The sequence below is a fragment of the Anthonomus grandis genome, chromosome 12 (genome assembly GCF_022605725.1).
Source record: "Anthonomus grandis grandis chromosome 12, icAntGran1.3, whole genome shotgun sequence".
NCBI classification, from domain to species: Eukaryota; Metazoa; Arthropoda; class Insecta; order Coleoptera; family Curculionidae; genus Anthonomus; species Anthonomus grandis.
In genome coordinates this window covers 13,704,718-13,725,211 of record NC_065557.1, presented here as the reverse complement: position 1 = coordinate 13,725,211, position 20,494 = coordinate 13,704,718, and the positions used below count along the sequence as shown (strand labels likewise).

At 29.6% G+C, this 20,494-nt stretch overlaps 2 protein-coding genes across 2 annotated transcripts in view; one reads left to right on the top strand and one right to left on the bottom strand.

Moving 5' to 3' along the window:
- Window positions 1–20,248, top strand: part of LOC126743041 (protein turtle-like) — a 104,548-nt gene extending 84,300 nt beyond the window's left edge. Inside the window, exons 3-8 of the mRNA XM_050449966.1 lie at window positions 8,402–8,577; window positions 10,326–10,439; window positions 16,228–16,336; window positions 16,816–16,960; window positions 18,223–18,398; window positions 20,116–20,248. Of these exons, the coding sequence (XP_050305923.1) occupies window positions 8,402–8,577; window positions 10,326–10,439; window positions 16,228–16,336; window positions 16,816–16,960; window positions 18,223–18,398; window positions 20,116–20,204 (809 nt within the window). The 3' untranslated portion in view covers window positions 20,205–20,248. The remainder of the gene's footprint in view (window positions 1–8,401; window positions 8,578–10,325; window positions 10,440–16,227; window positions 16,337–16,815; window positions 16,961–18,222; window positions 18,399–20,115) is intronic.
- On the bottom strand, window positions 18,640–19,190 carry LOC126743042 (dynein axonemal light chain 4-like). The gene has a single exon (XM_050449967.1). It carries the CDS (start codon window positions 19,118–19,120, stop codon window positions 18,800–18,802), a length of 321 nt encoding a protein of 106 aa, XP_050305924.1. The 5' UTR covers window positions 19,121–19,190; the 3' UTR covers window positions 18,640–18,799.
- Window positions 20,249–20,494: the final 246 nt, after the last annotated feature.

Sequence of the window (20,494 nt, the reverse complement as noted above, 5' to 3'; positions counted from 1 at the left end):
TCCATTTTAAAGAATAAATTTTTTTTGTCTATCACAAGTACGTTTTTGGAAATATCGTTACATTTAAAAATTTTGTTCTTTCCTCTAGATCCTTGATGCCGGCAAGGCGGACGAAGCTTAATTAGCATGGGATCATTGGCCTTATATCTGAAAACAAAATAATCTTTTGTTAAATTTAAATTAATTTATTACAAAAAAAAACAAAAGCTATTTCCATGTATCGAATCTGAACCTATTTTAAGCGCTAAGACAATAGGCTTAAATATTCAAAATCAGCCACTATTATAGCGTGCTTACTGCCTCTTTAAGTACCGTTGGGTGTTATTCGAGTTTTGTGGTTTGTCGAGTTTGTCTTTTATCGCAATTTTTTCCGCGATCCCTGGCTATTTTCTCCTTCAGAAACACTCTGATCAAGTTTTCCATCATAACAACAACAAAAACGTTAATACATCAATAGCTGAATGAGTAACGATATTATAAGTATGGCAGAATTTAAAAAATCAGATGTTTACACGATGTCATGCGAATTTGCCGCCTCTTATTGGACAAATATCATAATACGTTTGGATGTATCAGATTTTGCACACAGATTAAAAAAGGATATAATGCTATTTAATTTATTCTGATTTAATACGTGTGTAGAAGAGGTGAAAATAAATCCAAAACTACAACAAACTTAATTTGTCCTGTAAAGTGGATCTAATTAATTTGGTTTCTTTCTACGAGAAAGTGAATCGATTCTACCGGACACAATGCATCCATTTGATATTTTATGTTGGGTAATTATGCATATAATTCAAATTTATAAACTAAATGTTGCTAATTAAAGCAAAAAAAAAACTATTAAAAAAGAAAAGCACACACAACTCCTAATTCAAAAAAAAAAGAAGTGTTTAGAATTTTTTATAGTGGACAATTTAGAAATTCTGCACATCGTCACATTTTAAGCTTTAAGTCTTTATAATTTTTTTATAAAAAAAATAGATAACTATATAACTTATAGCAATATCATTATACAAATATTATACTAGCCGTAGTATCTGCTTTTTTTTGACAACTAATCAAGGTTAATTATTATAAATATTATCAGTTATTACCACGCTTATAAAAATATAATTTAAAAAAGTACTCTTGGACATTTGGACATTTCAGGCCAGTCAAAATATCCTTACAATAACCAGCTTTATTATGTTGTATATATTTAACCCTCGTTTTCACCAGTAGGTACGTTTTTATATGCGTCTGTGTTGGCGCCTTTCAGAAGGTGGTCGAGTGATATTCTGCAAGTGGACCAGTGTCGTATCCAAAGCAACTTTTATTTCATAAAATTAACTTTTAAGAACAAATAAATAGACATTTTATTATGTTCATTTTAAATAAATTTGCGCTTAATCACCTACTTTTTTTGTTAATGAAATTAAGCAACAAAAATTCAATTTAATTATTTGGAATATTATTAATATTTAAAAAGTAGGGATTATTCGACCATCCCGTATGGTCCAAGAATATAATTCTTGTATTTATTTTGTAAGTAAATAAGAAAAATAAAAAGCTCTATGGGGATCGATATACTACTTTAGACTGGGCCAAAAAATGATTAAAATTAATTTTTTTTTTAAAATAAATTGAAAATATTTTTTAATTAACAAAAAATATAGCATTAATATATTATATTAGTATTCTTATATTAATATTATATATTATAATAATACTAAGAGGTCTATCATTTTAAATTTCTAGTTTTTATTTGTGCTTTCATTTTTGCAAGTCAAGGCTATCAAACTATCGAGAGTTTATAGAATATAATATATAGTATACTCGGTAAACTTTTCTACCGAAGTAAAAAAATTAGCTGTATGTACATGTGTTTATAGGAAATAAAATTCCCTACAAAAAAACGTTCTTTGAACATTATATTTTCAAATAATCAAGCATTAAACATTAATATATTTTGTAAATTAATCTTTTTTAATTTGGTACTTTTTAACTAACGAACAAATTAACTTATAGAAAAGAACAATATAAGTTCTAAAATTAAATTTAGAATTTTACAAGAAAGGTCTTTTTAGCGTTTTTACATAAACTCACTCTTTTAAAAAATATTTATAATTTAAGTTAAAGGAAAAATTCAATTATTGTTTTCTTCATTGTTGAACCAATTTTTTCGTTTTGATATTTTATATTATCGAAAGTCATTATTTTATCAATCATGTACTTAAAATATCTGAATTTCATATAATATTCAAACTTATTTACGCTTAGTAGCTATTTATTATATAAAATCATACATGAAGATCTGTTAATAATCTCAATAAAAGATATCATCAATAATATTTATACACAATATAATATTTTTGATATATCTAAAAAACAAATAATAGATTTTTTTTGCTAGTTTATTTATAAGGGGCGTCAAATTATTATTAAGAAATAATTTATTTTTAATTATTTGAATGTATTAATATAAAATGCTAAATATCCTTAGTTGTGGTAAAAGTAGTACATTTAGCCTATTATTCTTAGATTTAAATGAAATCTACATATATAATATGGCAAACTGAATTAAAAAGTAAAATACTTATAACTTTATACGCATATAATTATATTGTTTGTCTTAAAAAGTAAATAAAAAAACATTAAGGGGTCGTTACAGTCATCATTAAGAGCAAATATTTTAAAACTAAATCAAATATCTGAAAACTCATCTTAATACTAACTTCTTGACTTATAAAACACAAATCTTGTTAATTTAAATGTAGAAAAATAAATATGTTAAAAGTTTTATAATATAGATTAAATTTTATTCATATAAGAATTTGTCTATTATTTTTGACTTTCATTTAGTCAATTAATAAAAACTCAAATTAAAAAACAATTTAAAATATTTATTTTTTTTTATGAAAGTTGTTCTCTAATTGTTATACGATAAGAGTAGTAAATATTTAATTTCTATTCTTTTTGATATTATTTTAGGGGAGCTGTCACTCTTTTTTAGTGATGAGCAGATATGGTGGCTTGGTTGATAAGTGTCCCCACCAAAAATTAATATAGGGCTATTAAAATATACTTAAGAGAACAACTATAAGAGCATGCCAAAAGACCTAAAATGCTTGACCTAAAATATTACTAACTGATAAAACAGTAGGTACATAGAAATAGTTAAATATACTGTTTTTATAATTTTTTATAAAAAAGTCTAGATGAAATTTTATGTAAAATGGGGTGCACAATTAGAAAATAAATAAAAAATTCGTATATTGTTAAAATATTCACTAGATTACAAAGATACAAAAAAAAGTACAAGATAATAGTTTTAATGAAGTTTCCAACAGAATATTTAATAATAATAATGTATATTTTATTGGTTTAACAAATTCTATTTATTACTATAGGATAGATTAGAAAATCTTAACAAATATATAAATTATCGAGTTAACAAATAATAATTTAAAAGAAAGACATTCCACGCCACTGGTAGCATAAGTGCCTGTAAATCTCAATGACTTCGTGGAAGGCCAAGCTGTAACGGCTTAAATCTTTTAGGAAGTGTTTGTATGTAAGTGCATAAATACATTGATCCCTTCATGAAATTTTAAATTCGAATTTAATCTTTAACTGGTTTTCTTTATCAATGGACAACTTTTATTGCAGGGATAACGCCTCTTATCGAAATTTATGCTACATTGGTACGAGTTAATTGCTTTAGTACTGTCGTGTTTAGTTATGTTTCATTGAAATAATGTTTTTACCTGGAAAAATGGTTGTTATTATTTTCGCTTAGCTATTATACTATTTTTTTTATTTTAGCAAAGACAGTAGCGGCTCATGGTGTATTTTGTAAATTATTTATTTTAATTAAGTTTATATTAAAAGGTTGCCAATTCCAGTGGTGCGAAAGCAAAGAGACTTGCATACATTTTATAATACAATTAGTTTTTAATAATTAGTTATTAATAATTGTAATGAGTTTAGCAAAGTAAAGTAAAAAAATATTTATATCAGTATGAGCGAGGTTCGGTCTATCTATTTAAGTAAAACAGATACTCTGTTTTCACCTTAATTTAAACATAATTTTGAGAAAATAACGATTTTTACTTTATTATTTGCTATTTTGTCGGATTAAATTTTAAAAAAGGTGAGAATCCGGTTTAAAGTCGAATTTCTTATCAAAATACAACTATTTGATGGTTTCTACACTCTTAATACGATTACCCACTGTGAGTGTTGTTTTTTAAAATAATAAACCATATCATAAATTATATTTAAAATTAAGAAAAGTTGCAAGAAATGTTATTAAAAAGACAACGAATTTCTGAAAAAAGCATCTTAGTATGCAAAAAAAACACCAAAATTTTTATAGTTTTATATCGATGGTAGTGAAAATAATTCTCCGATAGCTGTACATCCGGTTCCACGAGGCCTATGGTATTGGATCCACGGAAGTTGAAGAGGACCTTTCTGCCTTTAGAATCTATTTTTCATCGGAGAAGCTTTTGCGGCTCCAAAAAATTAGGGAAAGCCAAAATATTTATTTTTCTAGTGGATCGCCATCTAGAAAAAATTTTTAGAATACCTGACGCGACCAGAGGATCAAGCACCCTTTTTAAAATTGGTTGATAGTAAGCTTAGTATTTTTCTTTTAAATATTCAGTCCATAAGACACAAAACTAACGAGCTATTTTTATTGCTAGAAGAACTAAATTTCTCTAAAATAGTTGCTATTACTGAAAATTGGTTAAATACTGATGAACCCATATATATTAAAAATTACATCATAGCTGCATACGATAGAACAAACATAACGCATGGAGGCATATTGATAAGGTCCACTAATAACGACTTTTCAGTAGTGACAAAGTTTGATAACTTATTATCTGAAAAATTGTTTGAATTTTCCATTGTTTATAATAATTCACATGATCTCTACATTGTTTGTCTATATAGAACACTCGACTCTGATATACAAAGTTTTAGCCAGAAACTACTAAGCTTGCTAGAATCCATGCCTATTGACTATTCCAGTGTATGTGCTGCCCAAGAGTGATCAGTCTATATTCGAGTCAATGGGCTTGATAATGCACATAGACTCACCCACCAGAATAACTAAAAATAGCTTCACCACCATCGATTACATAGTATCATCCTTTGCTTCAGAACTCTTAAATCGTACTGTTTTCAGTTTGGGCTTTTCAGATCATGCAGCTATATCAACCAGCTTCTCTTTGGATTCAATTAACAATAGCACTTTGCGTAAATTAGGCCGTGTTTATAACAAAAATAAGTTTCTAAATTTTAAGAATCATTGTCTAACGGAAAACTGGAACTTTCTTTCAAATGATGTCGATAATGAGTTCTCCAGATTCTTAAATTCGCTATCAGATATTGCAAATATATCTTTTCCTCTAAGGCCAATTAAAACTAAAAAACAAAAGCCCTGGTCCTCCAAAGGTCTTCGTGTGTCGGCAAAAAACATGCGCTCACTTTCCTACCTAAAAAAGTTCTCAGAATCTATTGCTTTTCATAATTACGTCAAGCAGTATAGGAAAACTTATCTTAAAACAATTAAAGCTACAAAGGAAATCTATTACAGTGGGAGGCTGGCAAAATCTGGCAATGTAGCTAAAATAACATGGTCTATTGTTAACGAACTAAGAAATAAGTCTACTTCAACTAGCACTATCTCTACATCACCCAAGGACCTAAACTAATTACTTTGTAAACGTGGCAAAAAATCTAATGGCCACCATAACACCTTCTGATGATCCTCTGTCATATCTCTCTAATGAAAATGTGCACAATTTCTTTTTTACGCCAGTATAATTTACAGAACTTTAAAGTACAATTAACGAAATAAAAAACAAATCATCAGCTGGTACAGATGGGCTTACTCTTAAAATCTTTTCAAATATGCCTGATTGTACTCTAATCCATTTAGTAGACCTAATCAACATGTTATTTCAAAATGAGGTCTTTCCAAACTGCCTTAAAACTGCAATAATCATTCCATTACATAAAGGAGGAGATAAAGATCAAGCCTCAAACTATCGTCCAATTGCACTTCTTCCAACCCTCTCAAAGATCATAGAACGCCTGGCTAAAAAAAGGTTTTTGTCATTTTTGTTTAAATATAATATCTTAACCCCTTATCAGTTTGGATTTCTGAGCAAAAAATGCACCAACGATGCTATGTTCTCCCTATTTAACAGCGTTTATTCAAATATCAACAAAAATTACTTAACAGCAACAATTTTCTGTAACTTTTCAAAGGCTTTTGATTGCGTAAACCACATTATTTTAATGCAATTAACAAATTGCAGCACTATGGATTCAGAGGTATATCCCTTCAATGGTTTAAGTCATATTTGTGCAACAGAAGTTAACTTGTAAAGGTCGATACGTCAAGATCTTCTTGTAAACCAATTGAATGTGGGGTACCTCAAGGTTCCGTTTTGGGTCCTATGCTCTTTCTGCTGTTTATAAATGACCTGGCCAGCCTAAACATAAGCGGAAAAATCTGTCTTTTTGCTAATGATACTAGCTTCACTTGGAGCAATCCGAATGCAAGGGCACTACATACAACAATTTCCAACGACTTGGTCTTCATTAAATCGTGGTGCGATTCCAATCTTTTATGCCTAAACCTCTCAAAAACTAAAGTCTTATCATATAAAACGACCATTCCTCCATTTATTCTAAATAATACTAGTTTGGAAGTTGTTGAGTCTGTCAAGTTCTTGGGTCTTGTTGTGGACGGCTCTTTGAAATGGGATTTGCACATAGCTACGTTATCTAAAAAAATAAACTCGGCATGTTTTGCCATAAGATCAATCTCAAGAGAATTAGGCTTTTTCACGGCCAAAACAGTTTATTATGCTCTTTTTGAGTCACATCTTCGTTACGCTCTTCCATTCTGGGGTACGTGCTGCAAGACCCAATTTGAGCGTATATTTATACTCCAAAAGAGAGCGCTTCGCTACTTATTAGGACTTGATAGTAGAGCTCACTGCCAAGTAAATTTTACAAAATATAAGATCATTACTCTTCCCTCGTTATTTATATTTAAATCTATCGGCCTTATCCGCAAACATGTGTCGCAGATTCCAGAAAGACCATCCCACAGCTATTCACTAAGGAACGTTGATCATAATCTTCATCTGCCAATTCCACGGTCGGAATTAGTAAAGAACTCTATTCTTTATAAAACAATAAAAATGCACAACCATCTGCCTTCCGTAATAAAATCGATGACCACTTTTAGTTGTTTTCGCAATGCCCTAAAATCTTTACTACTGCCGTTGATTGAATATTAATTAATATATATTATATATTAATTATTCCAAATATTCAATCAACGCTACTGCAAAAAGCCCTATATACAGTAAAAGATTTTTTTAATATTTCCTTTTAAAGCACACACACTGGCGTTATTAACTACTACCTATTATTTGCAAAATGTTTGCCAGCTTTTTATTGTTATGTTTTATTTTATTGTATGTTTTTTTTTTGAGACTAAGGTTTTTGACAATTTTATACATATAATTGTGTGCATATTTGTATATAAAAATGATTTTATTTATGTATTTCGACCAAATTGTACAATTTGATAATTTGTACAGTATTTTTGTTTTGTTATGCACCTATTTACTTTGTGTGTATTTTGTCTGAGTATTTTTTTTAATGTTTATTTGCTTATATTTGTATTTTTTTTCCTTTAGCTTTGATAAAATGTAAATTTTCTGACAATAAAGCATTTTGATTTGATTTGAAAATGTAGTTATTGAAATTTCATAATAATAGTACTAATAATAATATTTTTATGAATGTTGTAATTTTACTCAATTATCTCTTATATTAGGCTAGAGCAATAAATGACTCAAACATTGTTTATACAATTTGCACAAAAATATTGTTATCAGATTTATATAGTTATTAATATTTTTGTTGTACCAAAATGGTATTTATGTATGTTTATTTAGGTATTTATATACGTTTTAAATTGAGAGGCTCACTCGAATTGTTTATACATTTTAATAATTAAAAGCAATTTTTGTTTTCGTTGGTTTGACTAAATATTAGATGTAGGTTAGTCCTGGATATTTCCCTTCTAGGACGACTTATAGTTCTTAAAATAAAAACATATTTTATGGTTAATTTTCTTGATTAAAAGGTGAAAATACTAAAATCTATAATATTTATTACAGCCATCTATCATGAAAGCTCGCAAAATATTATTGATAAAAATAACGCTCAAAAATTTCTCTATTCGGATACAAAGAATATCGACTGGGCTGATTAAGTTTCAGTGTGCTTGATTAGATGGCGCTACGTTTACCTTTTCAATAAAATATCAGGGACAATCACATGAAACTTTCTAGGATATTTTACATTTTAATTTTTTTAGAGGAGCCAGGGACTCTTGATCCCTCTGTACATAAACCTGCTCATCACATGCGGAAATTTCAAGTTACAAGAAGGCCCTTGGAAGAAATACCTATACCAAACAATACAGTTGTTACTGGTTTAGTGGGAACAAAATCCATCTTGGAATGTCATACGAGAAAAATTGTTAATATAACTGTAAGTACTTATAATAGTTTAGTATTTTTAGTATTATAATTTGTGTCTTTTCATTCTTACTATTTTATTACTTCTTGTTTTTATCACGCTTTTATGTTTTTATCTTCTCACGAAGGTTGGCGATCCACATGGCTCTTGGATACATCAGATCTGAAAATCTCAGACGGCCTACTAAAAATCTCAATTTGACGTGGAGGTCTGACGAATAGAACTTTCCTGAATTTTTCCTTTAATAGTCACCCTTAGTAAACTATAATTTTTTCATGTATCACGATCTACGTATCTGGTTTTCCTCTCTCTAATGATGTTTAATAACTCTTTTGCATTTTTCATTCTTTTTTATTTCTCTTCGTTTGTAACTCGGTGAATCCATGAAATACGAAGAATGCAGTAATATACATTCATCTCAAAAGCTTTTATTTTTCTACCAGTTATTCGATTGTAAGTTCAGCCTTGTATTTTAAATGGTCTCCTCTGTAATCTTTAAATGTATTTTATCTTATTCTGAATTTTTATTGCATGAATCACTTCGCTCTTTGTAATACTAGGTTCCTTCTCTCGGGTATCATCAACCTCCGTAGGAGACTCCGACCGGTTATTATTAAACAGTTTTTCTATGTAGTTCTTCCATCTTTTTGATTTTTCTGCAAACCCATTTATAATTTAATTATTTATCAGGATCATCTGAGGATTCATTATTCCTAAGCTTTCACTATAGCATCTATTACTTAAATCTACGTATCCTTTATGTCTAGTTGTTCTCGTATAGGAATTTCTACTTTAAGTACCTTTTAAGCTATACCTACTTTTGTTTAAAATTCTATGTAGTGAAATTTCTCCAAATCTGTTTGTTTATTTAAGGTTTGGTCTTTCAACAGCCGGGTTGTAATACGTACTGTATGTTCACATGTAACATGTGTTCCGACATATGTTTTTACTGATTTAACGTAATTTTTTATTTCGAGGCCAGTCGTTATGTAATCTAAATGATTTCGTATTATTCTATCCTGGTTGTGTGCAAGTGAAGTTAAGATATATAAGGATCTAGGATTAAAAAGAAGGTTTGGGAAAAAAGGAAAAAAGTATTGGAAAAAATTACACTCGTCACAAAAGTTCACAAATCGATCACCTCTAAAGCTTCTCTCATCGAAACCGAAACTCTGGATAAGCCCATTATCAGCATATCCAACCTTAGCATTTAAATCTCCCGTGATTAACGGCATTTCATCCTTTTCAGAGTGTTTCATTACTGGTATGACCTTCATAATGCGATTCGAAACTTGCGCAGAAAGAGTTCCGTTTTTTTCTGCACCATAGTGTGAAGGCGACTCTGCTAGTATAGCTCCGCTCTCCATTTTTCGGTATTTTACCACTTTTTCTCGTGCCATGAATCTGATTTTGAAAAAACTGCTGCCTTTGATCAGTGTTACTTTTGATCCACTCTGGGTATTTAATTTCTTTAGTACCACCTTTTTTTTGGAGGTTTTCCTCTATCCGCTATCAGAGGAGATAACCGATGGAAAACTAGCAGCCCCTCACGGGTTTTAAAAAGTTCCTTTAATTCTATTTTACTCTAACTTTTTTGTAAATGAAGTTTTTGTATAAATCTATTTTCTATAAATCTTTAGCTTTTTGATCTATTCTTTTACCAAATAAATATACCTTTGAAAATTTTGTGTATTCTTTTTCACAATTTATTTTGTTTCGAAAAACTAATATATACTTGACGTTTTTTTTTATTCTTTTAGGTAGAGTGGTATAAATATGACCATAATAATAAGTCCCAAATCAAGCTTGTAAAGAATAATGAAACATTAACTGATGACAAAAGATTCTTATCTGTTGAAAGTGAAAATTCTATGGTAAGCTATTAATTTTAAAATAATATTTCATAAAAATTTCTTTTCCCCTCTTGACATCTTATAATTTATTAGTAAAATATTACACAAGAATTTTAGTGAGGACTCTAAGAAAACGTTAAAAGTCATAATTATTTAAATGATGAAGAAAGGTAAGAAAACTTCAAAGGTAATTTTTTTCATTTTATTTTTACTTTAAAGAAAATTATATTTGCGGAGCAGTTTGGAATAACCTTAATGACCCTAAACAATAAATTTAAGCCATATTTAATATTAATTAAATTAAGATATGTTATTAACATTATTATTATTATTATATTAAATGCATATTACATGCCAAACAGCATCAAATCCCACCTGAAATGGGAGGCATATGCACTGATCTCAAATGTCAACTTTAAATTATTGATAGTTAATATAACTAATTAACTATCAATAAACCTAAAGCTAAGGAGCTTATAGAGTAGATATTGTAATTGGCCTAGTAACTATAATACACCGGAGCTTCCAATGAACTTTCGGACGATGCGTGAGGTAAACAGGAGATTTTTGCGTCAATCTCTAGATGATTTAATTTAGTTGTAGTCACTTAATGTTTTCGATTAGCTTAATAATAATTACTTCTGTATAATGGTCAAATTCAGTCTGCACATCCTATTTCCATTATCTTTGAATCTGGTGTACAAAATCTCTATATTTAACTTATTTTTTCATTATATTCTGCTCATAACTTGTTGTTCGAGATAGCAATATGAATAAAAGAAGAAGATTTAGATTTCTATAAATTTTATCTATTAGGAGTAAATCAGGTTTAGTACTTACTCATTATTCTGTAAGTACAGTCCTGTACCAGTTACAAAAAGTTTAATTTTTGTTCGTTATTATCAAGTATTGGCTTAGGGGCCAACCTATTATATAAAATATAGTTTTTATGCTAGCTCTTGATGAAGTATTTTTGCTTCTAGATCATATCTCTCTTTAAAGCTTCTGTTTCGCAAATATTTGACATTGATCATTATGTAGCCCCTTTCGCATCCATTGTTGGACATAGATCTCCTTCAAACGTCTCAAATTCTCTCTGTTCCTAGTTGTTGCAGTCCAATTTGTCGCTACCTTCTTCAGGCCATCCATCAACTAGAAGGTCTCCCTTATCAGCTCTTGTTTTCATTCCAACAGTTTTTTGGTCCATCGCCCGTCCTCTATTCTAACAATGCCGTTTCCGTTTCCATGTAGTGCTTTATTGAATAATATTATCTATTTCAGTATGTCGGCGTATCTCTTCAATTCTCAATGGATCCCTCAAATTCACGCGCTGCATCTCGATCTCATCATTCGCCTTTAAGTTACTCTTAGTCTTTAAAGTTGAAGTCCTTTGCGCAATAGGTCAGAACCGGCAATACCCATCGGTTAAATGTTTTTTGCTTCAAACGAATAGTGATATTTCTTTATTTTTCCCTATGTCACTTATCCCAGAATAATTCGTTTGTTCGCAGGTTGGGTTGTCTCTGGTTATTCTTATCTAATGACCCAAATATCAAACATGTCAACCAATTGTACTTTATTGTTATGAATTTGGATTTGATGACTAGAAACCATATATGTTGAGTTTCTTGTATGCAAAGCCTAGATGATTTAGTCTCTGTGCATCGATGAGTGTTCCTTTTCGTGACCATACCAACCTTTTAGGTGCATACTCAAGGACAGTAATAAACAGCCTTGGCGACAAGGTGTCGCCTTGCCTAACTCCCATTTTCATCTTTATCTTGTTGGTTGTAAAGTGTAAATTTATAGTTGTTGTGGCATTTTCTCTCTCTAAGGGAATCATCACCCTGTCGTTGGTGAGAGAGCTTAGTAAACTGGATGGTAACCAGGCAGTTATGCCAGTGGTAGACCAAGCTAAGAAGATACCCACGTAGGGCGTGTCATCCCGTGAATGGATTACGTAGCATTGCATTTGGCCTTGAATCCTTACAAATGTCAGACTTCAAAACGAAACAGAAACTACCCGAGGTGAGTAGGTACTCTCATACTAATATATCGGTCTGTCCCAAGGATTTTGTGGAAGACACAAATTTAACAAGAGTACGTTTAAAGAAACAAATCGTCTTTAAAATTGCAACTTTAAACATTAGAACTCTAAAAGTAGAGTTTTACTGAAATGGAAAGCGAATTAGAAAACATAGGATGATATAATATCGAAAATGGTGAGCCCAGACGGAAAGATAACGAACCAAATAGACTTCTTTATAACTGACAAAAAATATATATTTTTAAGAATATATTACAGTCCTGATGCTGAATAAATTTTGAAAGTTAAGCGACCCTTGAATGGAAAGTGCCCCTATTGAACTAAATAATAGCTACGAACGACACAAAATTATTAAAAAAGAATAAACAAAGACAATGCACAAAAGATGAACGAGAATTCAAGGAACACCTCAGCAGAATACTCCAATATAAACCTTTAAAAAACGATATATATTAGTTGATTTTGAATTAAATGATGCAATAGTGGAAGCAATAGCAGATGCGAAAAAGCAATCAGTCTGGAAATGCGCAACAAAATGGAACAAAGGAGAATACTGAAAAGTGACGAAAACACGTATCAAGACGAAATAAATAGACTGAACAAAAAAATAGCAAAGGCAATCTAAACGGACCTAAGAAAGTACAAAACTGAGAAAATTGTTAAAACTGTGCGCAGATTAAAAGAGTAAAAGTAATTACACGTAAACTAACAAGTGGGAAAAGAAAAATTGTCAAACTCAACAACAAGGATGGTAATATCATATCCAACAGAAAATATTTGTGACATATTGTGGCATCATTTTATCAAACTTTATACAATAAAAAAAACACTTTAAATCCAGAGGAATATCAGGAATGCCAGTTAAAAATCAGGGCTCCGAGTATATTTCAAAGATCTCTTTGGATAAAATTAATATTAGTTTGAAAATAATAAAGTATAATACAGCGATAAAGATAGGAACACCAGTACTATAATAATAATAATAATAACAAAAAAAATGAAAAAAAAAGAATACCCTTATACCTTAAACATAATTTTTTTCTAAGATTACATAAAAATGTCTAATAGCTAAAACTTTTCCGTATTCCTTAACTAACCATAAAAAAAATATATATATCATAGAATAACAGGGGAATAAAAGGGAAAACAAAAACTAAAGGAAAGGCAGCTGAACAAGACATGATTAAGATTATCAAAGAAGTAGATATATTTAACAATAATGGCAAAATGGTACTGATCGCCATGATTTAAAAACTCTTTAATCTATGCTTGTGGAATCAGAATATCCCTATTAAATTAATAAATATACTTTTGCACAAGAAGAGAGATATAACGGATGTGGAAGCATATAGGCCAATAAGTCTCTTTAAACATCTTTATAAGCTGTACATCAGAATGTTAACAAGTAGATTAAACGAAAATCTGGATTTCTATCAGCCACAGAAGCAAGCCGGTTTCCGCTCGAAGTACGATATAAGCGACTACCTGCAGTGCTTGAAAACCTTGATAGAAAAGACCATTAAATATAACCGCCCCGCAGTATTGATATCTCTTGACTTTAAAAAGGCTTTTGATACAGCAAAACTAGCGGCCATCTTAAGAACATTACAAGACTGTAGAGTCGACTACCGATATTGCGACATAAATAAAATATATATGAAATTATTTGATAACCTCCCGTAATATGCTGTATGGACTCTGTTGTTTCATATCCCTAGCTACATTTGTCAGATTATAATGTTGTAGATTGTAATATTGCTTGATAACCTACATTAACAAATTTATTCGTTGCAATGACTTGACCTTCTATACCGACTTCGAAAATCTTTTAGTTTCAGAAAAGTGCTGCTCAAGGTTAATCAGTAGTTCAATGATTCAGTGTTGATGTACTCCTGTCGTATTTCGTTGATGTGACTCTGATGTTACAGTGTACAGATCAATTTACAAGATAGGAAATATCTGATATAGCTTACGAGCGAGACATCTACAATAAATTTATAAAAATTCAAAGTCATAGGTATTTTAAAAATGACCTGGACAAAAATAGAATAAAATAAAGTGTGTGAACATAAGCTTACTCAACTACTTAAAAGTTGCAAAAAATTAAATGGATATTAAATGGTTGTTGTCCATTTATCAAAGATCTAATTTTTTACTCTTGTCACAGGCATGCAATAATTAAATGACATATTTCGGTAAAAATAAATAGTTCTTACTTAGCAGATGATAGCCGATTTTTACGTTAATAAATTGTTATTGTTATGTTTTGCAAATTGATAATGGTGCTCCTTGAAGCACTGAGACATTTTTCGGCCTAAGTGACCTAAATAAACTGCTGGCCAATCTGAGCATTTAATTTTATATACCCCGGAAGATTGCAAGGGGCTCATTTTATCTTTAAGTTGTACTTGTAAAGTGCTTCTTTAAGGTATTAGGCATTTTAAGCAAATATGATGTTGAACGCTACAATTATGTAAAATATTGTCAGCAATTAACATAAATCTGAAGATACAAAATAATGTATCCATATAAATAAAATTAAAAGATGAATTGTATTTATTCACAAACCAATAATAGATCTGATGGTTTTTATCGGGAAGAAATTCTTCTCAGCAATTTTGCAAAATTCTCTATTAAACACTTGGCGAGATAAATAAATGTTAATTAATATATAAAATTGAGCGCTAAATAAGCTGGCAAATTTGTTGCTATATAAGGTATTGGAATAGAATTGTATTGCAAGTCCTTAAAACAAATCTCTTCTTTCTATATATTTTATACACGATTTTTTTTGCTTACAAAACCTCTAGAAAATGTAAGGAATCGTTCTTTTCCATTTGAAGCATAAACTCAATTTTATTGAAAAATTTTAGAAAATCTGACAGTCGGTTATTGTCTCCAATCCAAAGAACATTACAAATATCACCTGCAAACCTTTTTTAAAATAGCAAGTTGATATTTACTATAAAAGATCTTTTGTTTCAAGTTATCCATGAAACCTTCGCTTAAGAAAGGAGACAAGCAAAAACCCATTGCCAATCCCTCGTTGCTTAAAAACCTTATTATTAAACTGAAAGGAGTTTTGTTTTAATAACAGATTAAGGAACGTAAGTAAGTCTTTTAGTATTAAAGTTGGAACTTTATTCCTTAAAAGTTTTTATACAAGCAATACTCAATTTGTTGGTAAAATACTTAGAAATATTTTTTATATTTCGAGAGAAATTAAAGGAGCGGTATCAAAGATATTTAATTATTTTAGATACATTTTGAAAATATGACCGAATTTTTGACGGAGGTATTAGTAGAAAATCCGTAAACTTTTGATCCCTGAACGATACTACTCATCTTATAGGCATATTCGGTTAATATTTGACAAGCCATACCAAAGTGCCGTTTTTGGATTTATGGGATATAATTTATATTTATTTTGCTTGAAACATGCGAGAGTTACATTAGTTTTATGTACAGATTTCTTTTAACATAGCAAAAAAGAACATTAGTTGTGTCTTACTATAAACTCTTAAAAGTCTCAAGTCGAAGTCTCAAAAGTCGACGACCTTATCTACATATTCATCACCACCAAACACGAAGGCTTAATTTTTTGCCTTTGTATAAAAATATCATTTACGAATATACAGTCCCGATCTTTTTAGGCTTTACTAATTTCAAGAATTTCTAAGAGATCTAATTTTTTACTTTAGTATCTTTTTTTAATTTGTTTAGTTTTTTTCTTTGATTGAAATTAATTAACTTTCTTTTTAGATTTGGTATTTACACATAAGATTCGCAACAAAATCCGATGAAGGGCTTTACGAGTGTCGCGTTTATAATGAGACAATTTTTAGTATATTTACCACGCTAGATCTATATGGTAAGTCTAACTAATAAGTAAAACTTCTTAGTCATCATACTAGTAACTTTACCCTTAACATATTTTAGGTTCGAATTTTGTAGATTCGTGCTTATGTAGGGAAATAAGTCTAAAGTAAAGACAGATTTCAGCAGAAATAATATTTAAATTTCGCTTAGCTTGATATATGTCCGTAACTTTAGAGAGCTCTTAAGTATATGAAGGGGTTCAGGATAATGAGTTAGACATTTCATAGAGTTGTAAATTTTAATTACAACTTGTGTATTTTGAACGTATTTTCTTAAGTAAACGTGCTATATATGTAATAGTTTCATGTTAAAGTTTCTAAGTTTATATTTTTCTTTTTTAATTATGCAAAACTTTGGTAGCTAGTCTAGAGCTTGTTGAACTTTACAAATAGAACTACAGTAAAAATAATTTTCTTAATTAAACTACTTAAGTTAGAGAAATATATTAATAATATTGTTTTATTTTTTAAGAGGCTCGCGCGTCAATATTAGGCCCTGATATTCGAGAAGTAGACAAGGGATTTCCTATAAGGCTCAGCTGCATTATAAATCTAACTGATGGCTATCATAAACCTCATCATAGCAATATAATGATACAGCCCAGGTACATGTTTTGGTAAGTTTCTTTTAAAGAATATTTTATACGGTAAGATATTTGAAGAAATAATGAAAGCTGTAGGATTTATCATTAGTAAAATGTCGTAAATATCTGGACTTATCCTTCAAATATTAAAAAAGTTATAAAATTTAGTGAATCACACATCCAATAATTATCTACGTTGATCTTCGCGCAATATTAAAGCACCCCAATTAGCCGCAAGAACAGTCTATTAATAATCATCACTAACATTGGTCATTTAAAAAAAATTATGATAATCAATCTTTCTGTACACATGTATGAAATTCAATTTGGGAATTTAACAAAGGAAAGTTTCATTAGGAATCTCCCTTGCCTATTTCATACAATGGTAATATTAAATAAGATAAATAGCGTTTGAATTAAATAATAAATTTTTTGATAAATACTTTGGCTACTTAGATCATTTAACCTGTTAAGTATTTATCTTTAATGATTGCATGCTATACCGCAATGTATATCATTTACCATATTCTAAAAACTCATCTAAGCTAGAAGTTTAAAATTAATGCACCTAACCAAACTTGTTTTTAGCAAGTCAAACAATCTTAAGTTTTGCTATAGGAATTAAACTGATGGAGTTATGAGAAAAAAAAATAATGAGATAAAAATATATTTCAATCAGATTTCTGTTGGTTGTTCTGTAACTTCATTGAAGGCCTAAAGTTCTTTCTGAACGTCAACGACGTGTATATTTTTCTCAGCCTACCAAATTTGGTCAAACTTACATCATAATATTAAAAAGAAAATTTTGATTACCTGTAATTTTACATTTCATCCTTGGAAACCTTTTCGATGGGCATAATATTAAAAAGTAAACTTGCCAATTTAGGGTAATCTTCGTCCCGGCACTTTTTGAGGGAATTTTCAATGGTAAAATTTATCAAATCTACATGACATGGTATAGATGCCAAACAGTAACTTGTATGTTTATATTAGTATGAACTTCAGCTGATCTTCAATTCTTCACATTTGGGAAGGCAAATGCCTTTGTTCTATAAGAATCGTGTACATCATAAACTATTTAGTATATATCGTATGTATAACCTTTCACTGTGCTCTCGTATTTTGTATACAGACTCATTAAGAAACAGAATTTTCAAATAATATACACATTAATTGGCAAGCTTAATTTATAAAAATCGAGAATTTTTCAAAAATGCTTTTAATATGATTTAAATGTTTTTATACTTTTAAAAAATTCATTTATAAAGCATGATAAAAAAATAAGTTTATTACAGGTATCGCGACAATAGAGTAATAAACTACGACTTAAAGGACGGCGCGGTCGTCCACGAAGGAGAGTTGGCCACTGAGCTTATCTTTCAAAGGGCTTTACCACAGCATACTGGGAATTATACGTGTGTGCCTTCTAACGCTAGACAGGCAAGCGTGCAAGTCATCGTTCATTATAGAGGTAGGCAGATGATAAACCTGCGAACTTATCAGTTCCATCAAACACAAGACGAAAGCTCAAGGACCAGAGAATCTATTTTGCCTTTGCGATGAGAAACTTGAAACTTAGTAAAGCTTTGTAGTTCGGAAAACTTTCTTGGCGCTATGACATGCAGAGGGTTTCTAATACAAAGGTAGATAATGGACCTGTGGTAATTGAGTATAAAGTATATGTATTAGTTGCTGAAATAAAACTACAAAACTTTTGTAGTATTATTATTGGTTTATTTAAAATCCAAAAATGTTAATGACGTTTTTAAAGAGTCATTAAATTCGTTCAATATATCTTGGTATATAAAGGTTATATTATTACTAATATAGGGCTTAAAAAATTATTGTTTTATTTAATCATGCTTGGAAAAGCTATTCACATTTCCATATGACAATAGCCAAGTTACCACCAAAAAACATATAAAGCAAATTAGTACATTCATACGAGATTTCAAAACCGAAGTCTTCGCCTACGACTACGTGAAACGGAGGCCCCAATCTCTTGTCCATTTCATCTTTTATCATCTTGGCTGCCGCCTCGTTGCTATTCGAAAACTTCTCGCAGGCAGTTACGACTAATTCCATAGTTTCCAGTTTGGCTTCTTCAGGCATATCAGAATGCCTTATAAAAGGGTAAGTGTGCACAATCTTCTTTGGGTCTTCTTTTTGTTCTTTGACCTCTGTTTCTGCCATATTTTTGGGATTTAATGACTAGAATTGTTTTAATCTTTTGAACCTCTATTGTCGTAATATGAAGTTTGACTTGTCGGTTGTCATAAATAAAAAAGGAGATGTTTGGAATTTATTATATTAATTAACTTATCAATAATTAATAAAATTAAAATAGTTACTTAAAATAGGCTAAATAGGTTATATTAAAATAGGCTACCTCTCTGTTAAATTTGTAGTCAGAGAGAGTAAAACAAACGCTATTGTTTTCCGTATCCAGAATCTTTGTTAGTCGGACCGGTATATCTCTATGACAAAATTTTCCAGATTTACTGTATTTAAAATAATGTACTTACAAATTGGTAGGTCTACAAAAACTTTTTGGTATTTTCAAGGTGGACACCTAAAAAACTGGAACTTATTAAATTAATACCAAAAAATTAATTAATTATTTAATGGGTCTTAAGAATAAAGCATCTATAGATTTGTATGAAGTATATACTCGTAATAAAATATTTCAAGTAGATATTTTAGAGAAAATTATTTGAATGAACTGAGGAAGTGTATACTTTTTAAATGTTTGACATAAATAAGAATAAGTAAACTAAATTTCGAAATAGCTTAAGAATTATTTAGATTTTAGTATAGTTAGAGTATTTCTGAAAAATTTGTTACTTGCTTAGTAACAAAATAATATATGAGCATATTTGTAAATGCTATAATTTATCAAATTAAACGATGATGCCTAAAAAAATTAGTTTTTTCAAATATATATAATTTCTAACCTAAAAAAAATTAGGTTGTTAAAAGTGAAAAAAAGAAATAAAAGTCGTTCACTGCACATATTTTGTAAATGTTTAGAAACTTCTGAAAATATTAGCCTTTATATGCAATTTTAAATTTTCTGGATATTGCCTGGAGCCTTTTGTGTTTATTGATTAATTGCATACTGAAGCTGGTGTTCTATAAATGTTCCCATTATACCAGATTTGTTATAATTAAAATACAATTTTTTATAGGTGAGGAGTTTCCATCGCAGAAAACTACTAGAGATCGTCCAAAAGTCTTGGCGGTTATTGTAGTTTTATTTATTATTGCTATAATATAATCGAATTTCAAGGTTTTGTTGCTATTTTGTATTTATATCGTGATTTTTTTTGAAGGCATTTTACTATGTATGCCTGGTTATTTTATCCTTAACATAATATTAATATTCTATAAATCTGTATTGTGAAGTTGAAGAAAATATTAATAAAGGAAATTTGTTAAAATAAGAATGTCTATTTAGGCTGCCTTTAGTGATTAAATAATCATTATTTAAGAAATTATGCGATATCGCTTCCTTTATATTTATCAAATATAAAAATATAATTTATTTCAACTGATATATGTACTTAA

Coding starts and splice junctions, on each gene's coding strand:
- LOC126743042 (XM_050449967.1), bottom strand. CDS start 19,120: ATGGCAGAAACAGAGGTCAAAGAACAAAAAGAAGACCCAAAGAAGATT.